Here is a 10,809-nt window from a genome sequence, read left to right as displayed (position 1 = left end):
CACCGGTGCTGCCTTCACGTGCTGTCGGACTCCTCACGAGCTGTCCACGCATAGGCCGGTAAACAAAAAGGGTAAACAACCTACTGAGCAAATCTGTGAAAGTTGTATTGTAAAAACACGCAACAAATTATAAGACATAGTTATTCAGTTTAAATCAACACATATGAAGAATTAAAATTAAAACTTTGACATGATACAGACATTTCAGCGTTTTTTTTTTTATCAGCTTTTTTTTTTTAGCTTCCACTTTCAATAAATAATATTTTAAGACATTATTTGGACATGAAAATTATGACTTATGACAATAAAACTTTCTCATAGTGTAAACTTGATGTTCATGTTAGCCTATCCGGTAACATGCAACAACAACAACAGTCAACAACAGTCTATATTAATGGATTCAATTTATAGCAATGTGAATACAGAGAGAATGGTAAAGGTGAAGCATCCTATTATTATTATTTTTAGAAATTAATCATTAATCATCATTTCCTTTCCATTCTGCCACTGTCAGCTTTTAAACAATATATAATACATTTAAATAATTTATCATAAATAAAATGGGCAAGTAGGCATTCCTAAATTCATGAGACCCATAAATGAGTTGGTAAATACTTTTCTGTGCTAAGTCGAGGCCCAGCACATATGTAGAGGGGATGATATCAACACAGGGAATGATTTGCGATATGAGGATTTACGAGGGGTCCTTAAAGGCGGCGTGAATCGGCTCTGATAGGGAGCGTCGCGTCACAGCCACGTCACCGACCCCCTCCGGCCTGGGACGGGCCGGTGGAGGGATAAACAGCACCGGGACAGTTTGTGGAGAAGTGCCCGTCAAGAAGATGGAAGCTAATTGAAGCGGACGCTGCGAGGCGCTACAACAGATTAATGCATTGTGCTGCAGCGGCCCACTCGTTTTGTCTGTTTGCATTTCATTAGTTTCAGCCTTTCAATTTCTTCAACGGATTACAGACACATGCCCCATTATCACGGGATGGTGCACCCTTGTCTTAGCCGTCTTTATTCACAAAAGTGTTAATTAGAGAAGGGTTTTTAACTGTAACTGGCTGCAAACTCCTGGTCAAAACAAAAAAGAAAAAAAATCTGCTCCATTGTTGTAAAGGAGTGGCAAGCCCAGTGTAGCTGCATAAATACATTGTTTTTCTTGTTGCTGGTCAAACATAGCAACATTGCTTTCCTATAATTAGATTAGATTAGATTCAATAAATGAGATAATAAAAAAAAAAGGCCCAACGCTCCTTTTCTAAAAACCTCTTCCTCGTCATTTATTTCCCAGAACTCAAAACCAAGAGAGCGAAACAGAATTATTCAGGAAAAAGTTATTTATTTCTAAGAAATGTACAGTATAGAAAATACTTCGGTCCATTTCCAAAATAATCTATGTCAGTCAGATAAGAACTTGTAAACGTCACATAAAAATGAAACATACAGGGTCTTTTTCAATGCCACCATGCTACTGAGGTAAAAGTCAACTGCTTAAAATGAAAACAATAACATCCAAAAAAAAAAAAAAAAAAAAAAAAAAAAAGACAGCACATTTATATTAAAAACAAGTTCCGAAAAATGTACAAAAAATTCTTAAAAGAGCAAATAAATATGATTCACATTTAATCACAACTAGATGGTTTTTTTTCACTAGTGCAGAGAGATGACAGCAGAGTAAAAAGTGAGAGCGAAGTGAGAGTTGTACGCACACTTCCAACCATCCGGTGCAGAGTCTACGCACCAGAAATACACACACATCTGTACACCGTAAGACAGTTTCACAACCTCACAGACCTTTACAAAACAACACCGTCCTTCATACACTGGACAGCGCGAGTGAACACACTACCTCCGACGTGGCCTCATCCGTTAGGCCCACTAAAATCATGAGACAATTCCCTATTTTATCAAAATAGCAACACGTTCCTTGTACAAGCATCATGTGACACATTTATAACATTGTCTCACAGCTTCTAGCGTTTTCCTATTCCACCGTCCTTCTTTAAATGTTTCCTTACAATGCCTTAGCTATCTATTACTAAGGGCATTATAATGCTGCCAAACTCTATGCTGCCTATGACAGACCCTAAACTGTATAACAACAGAAACACTGCCTACAGTTTGTGTAGTTTCCAAACTCGATGGGCAGGAAGGCATGCAATCTGTACAATTAAAAGGGGACCAATAAACCGGGTCCTGGTATCAGACATACGATGTAATATGCCCACTCATCACACTCCAATATTGAAGAGATTAAGCAACAGAAGTAACCGCAGAATCAAAGTACAGACCCGTGAAAAGGACCGTCTGCACTTTCAAGGGTTGCTTCTTTTACAGAAAACACACACACACACACACGCTCACTCAGTGATGAACGGACAAATGAGTAATCACAAGAGAAGGTCAGTCGGTCAGTGCCATCATTTGGCACGGCGAACTGACAAGTTTTCCCCCGAGATGGCGAGGAATCGTAAGGCAATTTCATTAGAACATGTGAGAGCCTAAAACTGGAAGCGGTGATAGAATAACCAGTTGGTCCTGAAATGCTGACTTTACTAACAGGAGCAGGAGACAAAAGTGGAGGGATGTAGTGGTTGCCACCGACTGGCTATATGAGGTAGATTCATTTGCTGCCATCACTAAACTGCACCGAGTGGGGCTCACAGGTGCAACATTGATATGATAAGGTGTGGCGAGAAGCTTCCACAACCCACACAACAGTTACAAGAACACACATTAGTTGTTCTAAAAAATAATAATAATAATAATAATCAGTAGAAAGCAAAGATTGCTTGTGATGACAAAAGCTATGACATGAATTAAAACCGGAATGTAGATCGGCTCAAATTAGCTCCATCTCGCATCTGATGAAAAGGAAAAGCACTCTCAGACTGCTGGACAGGCTTGCTTTTTGAGAAAAAAAAAAAAAAAAAGTTGTTAAAATATAATCGGCAGTAAGCTAGGCCAAGTATTGTCACATGTCAGATAGTACAGATGTAAAAAATTCAACAGGTTTTTCACATAGATCTGAGGTGGATAAATTTGCCATAATTCCAGTCCTACTCTTCCTTGTGTTGCTCCTCCTTCAAATAATTCAGAAAAATACCCGTATATAGAAACTGTACACCCTGAGGATACATTTAGTACAAAGAATTAGGGGAGAAAATGAGAAACGCACTCGAAGGAAACAACCATGCCGGGGGGACTTGCTGTGAATGAACAGAGAAAGATGTTTAAAGGAATCTCTTAAGGAGCTACAGTGGGACAACAATTGTGGGTGAAACACATAAATGACACAATTTAAAAAAGCAAAACAGCAGGATTTGATGGTGGCCATGACGACAACTGAAAAAAAAAAAAAAAAAATCAGACTGTAGTATACAAATAGTTAATTCTAGTTCATAGGTTAGGGTTCATTTTGCGTATGTGCATAAAGCAGCTAGCAGGATGTGTCACCTTGGGAGAATTTCAGTATTCCCTCTTCTGGGACGAGAGGTAAGTCAGCTACAGTGAAGCGTTGTACTTAATATATATTCATTTATAGATATTTATATGGTAACAGGTACCAACTTAAAATAAAACTATCCAAGGCCACTCAGTAACAGGTTGTTTAGACTAATAAAATCCCTAGTGCATAGCAGAGAGTCAGATGCAAACAAAGCCCTCGTCGCCGGTCCCTCTCTGCTAGTCAAAGACATTCTTGAACAATGAAGGCAGCTTTGAGAGATGCATATATGTTTACCCCAGAACTAGAGGAGTGTGATTCAGTTGGGGCGGAAATGGACAGTAATTGGGCCTTTTTTCTTTTATTTCTTTTTTTTTTTCTTTCTGAGGACGGTTTTTGCTTCAGACAGATGATCAGTGTCTTGTCCTTTCACACGCGGCTACTGTGCTCCACTCACATTATCGTCTACTCATTCACACGTACATTCAACAAGGAAACCAAGGCAACTGCAAGGGGCCTGTGAGTTGACAGGGTTTAGGGTGACAGTCTCATAGTACCTCCTTTTCTACACCTGAGTTTAAAAATGCGTTTGGAACAGAAGATAGTAGTAGTAAAACAACAGTCCCTCTTTCCTCTTCATCGTCGGTCCTCTTCCTCCTCAGTAGATTTCCAGTGAGAGCTGGCTTCAGGTCCATCGAGCAAACATGAAACCAAGCCGAGTTCAGTGACTAAAACCAAAATCTATGACTTGAGATCATCCGCATTTGATTGCTGGGAGAGGAGAAGGCTGTCCAGTGTTCTTGCAGCAGGGCGGCCTAGTAGTTAGAGAGACTGCCCTTCGACTGGGGGAGTTAGGCTCAAGCGTCCATCAAGTGTCTTTGAGCAAGACGCTGAATCCCTTCCAGCTCCGAGGGGCTGCTCTGCAGATGACCCTGTGCTCTGACCTCCCAGTGGAGGGAATCAATTTGTGTATCACATTATTTTTTACTATCAATTATTATCATCACAATACCAGCTGCCCTGTTGGATTTTAAAGTCCAGTGGTGGGGAAATAGAGCAGAGTTTGTCCACTAGAAGCAAACCAGTAAAGGATTTACTTGGAGTTTGGTAAAATCCTACAGAGGTTCCAGGGGGAAAAAAAAAGACCGTTTTGCCCACTACCGTCTCTGTCAGCCCAGTCAGGATGCTCTTAGATCTGATGCTGTCATTCTGGTGTAAGTAGAAATTTCCTGGTGCATCCTGACAAATTCAAATAGGCAGAGGGACAGACTGTACAATCCAGATGACAGTTCCGTGGCACAGTCCGATTCTGAGGCTGACAGGCGGGCACCGCTTTGTCCAGATGTTACTTGATAACCTTCAGCCTGAAACAAAGATAAAATAATGAATTCACATTCATATTTTTCTGGACTATTTAAGACTGGACATGAACTCTACAGGCCTACTGACACCTTCAGGGTTAAAGAGAGAGGACTGGTTATGAGAGTAATAACAGTCCCATTCCCCAACTTGATAGTGTCCTGGACAGGGCTCTCACTCTGTGTAAAAGATAAGATTCCCCAACTTTTTTCATGACTTTCTCAAACTAAAAATGCTTAATTCCCATGACTTAAAAAAAAAAACATGTTTCCTTTTCTTGAACAAAATTTTAAGCAACCATTAATTATATTTAGACATTATTTATTTTGTATGGGTACTCAACATAACACAAACACAATAGCCTACAACATAAGACATAACCCAGTATACAAAAAATGTACTTGGTGAATACGTACAAATTGATTTTTATTTATTTATTTATTTATTTATTTATTTTAAATCAAGGCTGACACAATTCCATGATATTCCATGACTTGTCCCAAGACTTTTTTTCAGCTCCCTGACTTTCCTTGTCTAGAACAGACTTTTCAAAAATTACATGACTTTCCAGAAACTCCTAGACCTGTGGGAGCCCTGCCTACAGGATGGCACACACACTTCCCTCATCTTAAGAAAAAAAAAGGTATTCTCACTTACTTTGCTTATATGGTACTTGTCATAATCCCCGTTTACTGCTGGGACCGCCAGGAGCAGCCATCACCTGCTGCCTGTGCGACAAAGGTCAGACAAACAGAAATAAATGAATGAATGAACCCACTATTAAAGAGAGCTTCTCACTGCAACTATCACCACAAGGTCATTTGAGCTCCTTCATCTTCATGGAAACAAATGCTAGTAGTAACTGAATACACTTCATTGATACTATTTTGACTGTGTGATGAAAAGTCTATGGTAGCCCATATAATAAAAAGAAAATAATACTGGTAATATCATACAGGTTGATAAAACTACAAAACAAAACCATATATCAGATTACAAGAACAACTATAAACTTAATGAGAGTGGATGAGACATTTTACCCTGGGTCTAGGAAGTGTTCTAGTGCTAGGCCTCTCTGTTGGAGCATCATGCCCTGGATGGGCCCTCCAGCTCGGGGGTGTTGGTACATGGCCATGCGTGTCTGACCCGGTGAGAAGGGCAGCTGCTGGGGCCTCTGGAGGGCTTCCATCAGGTGCGGGTGAGGTCTTTGGGCAGCGTAGTGTCCCGGATCTGGGTAAGGCTGGCCGGGGTAAGGGGCTCCACTGCCAACCCTGCCAACCCGAGACATCATGTGAGGTGGAGGAACCCCACCCTGCTGCATTCCAGGGTGCACAGCGCGTGGGTCATACATGAAGCTGGAAGCCATGTGTGCAGCAGAGGTGGGGGGCTGTTGCTGTTGAGGTGGCTGGGTGCTACGGCGACGAGCAGCAGCATTATGGCTGTCCAGGTCCAGGATTTCTTTTGGGCTTTCAGGTCGTTCTGAACTCTCCTTGCTATGGGCTTGCTTTGCAGGGCTGGCACCACTGGCTTGCTCCTTGCCTTCAACCCTACCCTCTGCCGGGCCTCCAGGGTGAGGCCCAGCTTCAGACACAGGGCCAGGGGACACCAGACTGGCATTGCTGGAGCCCTCAGAGCCCATTGGTGATAGACTGCTTTCCTTCAACCGCCCGTTGACATTAGCACTGGCTATGGGTAAATAAGCACTGGGGGGCATCGGGTGGCGAGGCTGGTACTGTGATCGATGCCAGTCCTCTGAGGGATAACCCCCTCTACTGTTAGCCTGGGCATGGGCCTGGGTTTGGGGATGGGGCTGGGGGTAGTAGTGTTGCTGCTGGTACTGAGAAGGTGGGTACATGTTGGGTTGGGCCTGAGGGTGCTGCTGGCCTGCCATGTGGTAGGGGTAGGTGGCTCCTCCTTGCTGGTGGTAGGCAGGGTAATGAGCAGGGTTGTGGTGGGGGTTCATGGGCTGGTTGGGATAAGAGTGGTGAGCAGATTGAGGCATGGGCCTCGTCATGTTATGCTGGCTGTAGTGTGGATGGGGAGGGCTCCCCATGCCATACTGACCCAAGGGCCCATTATTCTGGCCTTGAGAATGAGGAGGCATGGCCGGGTTGTGGCCAGGCATAGGTTCCTTGGGTGCCTGCCTGCCCTGGTTACTACCCACTAGCTGAGTCTGGTGAGGATTTGGGCTGAAGTCCAGCTGCTTATAAATACCATTGGGTGGGGCAGATTTCATCATGTTGAGCTGCAGAGGCCCAGCAGCGCCCACTGAGTCTGCTCTGCTTGTAGGCTCACTTGGTCTCTGATCTCCACGCTCTGCTGGGCTGGGGTGTGGGGGCAGCTGGGGTGTAGGGTGGCTGGGTGGAAGAGAAGTGAGGGGAGCTGGCTGAGGGGGGCCAGGCTGGGCCCCTTGTTGGGCGCCCTGCGGCATCCCGTGCATGGTGCTGGCCTGCAGAGGACCACACTGTGGGGGGTTGTTATGAGAAACGTGATGAGGAGGGGGAAGAATTTGAGAACTCTGTTGCTGAGTGTTCTGGACCATGTGCGGGGGCGAGCTCAGAGGATGATGCTGGGGAGGGGTTCTCTGACCCGTCTGAGGTTGCTGCTGCTGCTGTTTTTGGGTCTTCTGCTGATTTTCACTCTGCTGATGTGCTTTTTCCATATGAGGTTCTTTGTTCTCCAACATTTGCAGAGAGGGATTCTGAGATGTTGCAGCATGCGCTGGTGGTACATTCTTCTGAGGAAGTGCAGAGCTCCGAATGTTTTGCTGAGGGCTGTTTTGTGACTGTTGAGGGGCCTTGGGTGTAGAGGGTCCAGCAGGACTAGTATTATTGCTGTTGTTGGGATGTGATGAGACAGCAGTCGGATTACTGGGTTGAGGGGCAAAGTGGCTAGCAGATTGTCCCCGGCCATCCACCGCCTGCTTGTGGCCCTCTGTTGAACTCTGTGGGAGCCCTGGTCCAGACGGATGCTCCTGTGATCTGCCCCAGTTAGGAGTTGGTGGGCTCTGCATCCCCTCTGCTGGCCCACCGTGGGGCTCTGTGGGGCTCGGGAGAGACGGGCGCTCTTGGCTGCATGAAATGGAGTTTTTGTCTGATGAAGCTTGGTTGGTGTTGCTTTTGTCACCCATCTTGGGTTTTGGTGTTGAACCTGTTAACACACAGAATTATACATGTGTAAACATATGAGCCTGAATCAATTCTATAATACAATGTACAATTAATATTATAGAAAAGGTATTGACAACAATATAATTTAGATCACAAGGACAAGGTAACCAAAAAACTGTGCATAAATGTCTCATTTGATCTCTTTGCCAAAACTGCACCCAGATAATACTTGAAATGATACGATGAAATGAACAACTCAAAACTCAAGCAAATATAATTTCTGATAAGCAAATCCCTGTTCCTATAATTTCACACAAAAAGATACACAGACTGGCAAGAGTTGCTCAACTGATGACATGTCATCTCTGCTCTACCCTCAAAGCAACCAGCAAGACATTTCAGCAAACTAATGAATATTCAATTTACCACTTACTGTGAAAAATAATTAAAATCAAATTGAATGAAGCAGAGGATAGAGAGGAGGGGCAATGACAGGGGCTGTGTTGATTAAAAAAAGTAACAAACTACAGTGTAGAAATAATTCTCTGTGGCAAAAACAACAGACTTGTGGTCTTTATGAGCAATGCAGACAGCTGGGAGAGAAAAAGCTGGGAGAGAAGGTCGGGTCTACCTTTGGGCTGCGTGTCTGTCTGTTGTGATGGCTGGCTGTCTGGCCCATTGTCTCTGGCAGGACGCAGCAGCTGAACCTCAAAGGTAGGAGGGGGGTGCTGAGAGGGGTGAGCTGGGGCGCTGCCAATTCCTGACGGGGGCCCCGGCTGCTGAAAGTTGCCCATGTGCTGACGAGGGACACCGGCAGGGGGTCCAGAAGAGGCTGACAGCTGCTGCAGGGCCAGCATCTCTGGGCTCTCCAGCATGGAGGCCAAGCGGGGCCTGCTAGAGGAGTCTGGGTGGGGAGCAGGGGGGCGAGACGACATGGGTCCCGGTGAGCTGACCGCAGTGGGCATTCGGTACTGGGCGCTGGCAGAGGGGTGGGGGTATCCCCCTGCTGGTTCTGGCCATGGTTTATGCCCCATTGGAGGTGGTACTCCACCGTAACTGTAGTTGTGCTGGTTCACCATATTAGGGTCTTGCATGCGCGGCCCACTGGGTCTCTCCTGCCCCTGGTGATTCATACCACTCCACATGTTGGACAGGCCCATGCCAGGAGGTCCAAACCCTGGGTAATTGTGCTGCAGTGGCTCCTCAGGGCCAGAGAATCGGTTGCCCATGGGGTGCATGGTGTGGCCCTCTGGACGTTGGCGGGCTGGGTACATGCTGGCTTCAGGAGGGGGTCCAGGTTGGAGGGCCACGGGACGTGGGCCCAAAGAGGGGCCATGGGTGGGCCCCATGTATGGGTGCTGCTGGTGTTGGGGCTGCATCTGGTGAGGGTCTGGACCCATTGGATACCTAGGGCCCATGTGGTGTCCATCACCTAAGCGATGCTATAATAAAAGATCTTTAATTAGTATACCTCTTTATAAGAGTGTTTCTCACCAGGAATAAATGAAATCATTATATTGTGTTAAAAGACACATAACATATACAAATATTTATATTTTTCAGTAGTGACCACATGGAGTAACTCTGAAACTTGAGCAGTAATGTAATACAATCTAGTGTAGACATTTTCGACTGAGATTAATTTGTGTCAGCGTACATGCATGTTGAAGTTGTGGGGCATGCGGTTCAAGGTGGGGTCTCCATGCCCAGGTATGTGACCTCGGTAGGCAAAGCGTGGGTCCATGGGCATTCTCTGGGCATACATGTGGGGACCATGGGGACCATGGGGACCATGGGGACCTGGAGGACCTGGGGGGCCAGGGGGGCGATGGAGCTGGCAAGATAACAGAGAGAAGAAGAATTTGAGATGAATATCAAGGCCAAGACAACAATTTTGGAGAAGAATAACACATTTTCACATTGCTAAAGTCCATCACCTGATGTAAAACAATAAAAGTGGTAAATGATGTGATCAGGTGGGAAAAAATGGAGAGGAACTTTTTGAAACAAAGCTAAGCTGTCCAAGTTGTACGCTGTGGCTACCTGTTGTCCTGGGTGGTACATGCCCCTGATGTCTCCTTCATGGATGTGTTGCTGGCTTGGAGGCATGCTGTGGGGGTGAGGGGGGCCATTGGCCCAGTGAGGAGGAGGGAGTGGTCGAGCAGGCTTGCTGCCCTCCACCTCTGTGGGGGTGCTGCCCTTGCCCCCCTGGGGGTTTCGTCTGCGCTGGACCTGCTCAGTGGCCTTGATCAAGCTCCCAGGCCCTGCCTGTTTGTTGCCACGGTTGCGCTTCTTCTCCTTGCGCTCCTTGTCTTCACTGCTGATGTGGAATTCCTCATCCGTGTCGCCATCTTCTGAAGGGAAGTGCTTCAGTAGCGCCCGGCTAAAACACCGCTCCAGAGACTCTGCCATTATGGTGTACTCTGCAGAAACACAAACATAAGCATTTAGGCTAAGTTCATTTGTTAAAAACATTCAAAATACCTTCACACAATCACATCCTCCACAAGCCAATGACTAGACATAAACCCAGACATATACAGGTATGGCACACCCTAACATAAGCAACCAAGTAACAGCATTTCATTTGCATGCCACACACATACATTCACTACCTCAGCTCCATACACACTCACACTCCCAAGTCTCAGCTACTCCTCAACACTCAAACGCTGCAGAACAATCTTCATGTCATGCACCTTTAGACACACACACACTCCTCTGTTCTCAGGCCAGTGCTGGCCGGCTGACCAGGTCAGAGGGCGTCAGTTGACCCCTGCTCCTCCGACCCCTTCCTCCCCCTTCTGCCCCACCCTGGGCCTCCTTACCGCTCCCCCCCCGACATCCCTCGGGAGAGTATTCAGTTGGATGGATGGCTCCAGACAGGGG

At 46.0% G+C, this 10,809-nt stretch overlaps 1 protein-coding gene across 1 annotated transcript in view; it reads right to left on the bottom strand.

The window, feature by feature from the left end:
* Positions 1-1,324: 1,324 nt before the first annotated feature.
* Positions 1,325-10,809, bottom strand: part of cecr2 (CECR2 histone acetyl-lysine reader) — a 43,177-nt gene continuing 33,692 nt past the window's right edge. Inside the window, exons 14-19 of the mRNA XM_030053311.1 lie at positions 9,964-10,343; positions 9,578-9,754; positions 8,552-9,362; positions 5,851-7,960; positions 5,468-5,538; positions 1,325-4,815 (exon numbers count right to left, since the gene is read on the bottom strand). Coding sequence (XP_029909171.1) covers positions 5,487-5,538; positions 5,851-7,960; positions 8,552-9,362; positions 9,578-9,754; positions 9,964-10,343 — 3,530 coding nt within the window. The 3' untranslated portion in view covers positions 1,325-4,815; positions 5,468-5,486. The remainder of the gene's footprint in view (positions 4,816-5,467; positions 5,539-5,850; positions 7,961-8,551; positions 9,363-9,577; positions 9,755-9,963; positions 10,344-10,809) is intronic.

The sequence above is a fragment of the Myripristis murdjan genome, chromosome 6 (assembly GCF_902150065.1).
Source record: "Myripristis murdjan chromosome 6, fMyrMur1.1, whole genome shotgun sequence".
Classification (NCBI taxonomy): domain Eukaryota; kingdom Metazoa; phylum Chordata; class Actinopteri; order Holocentriformes; family Holocentridae; genus Myripristis; species Myripristis murdjan.
This window is presented reverse-complemented; position numbering and strand designations above follow the sequence as displayed.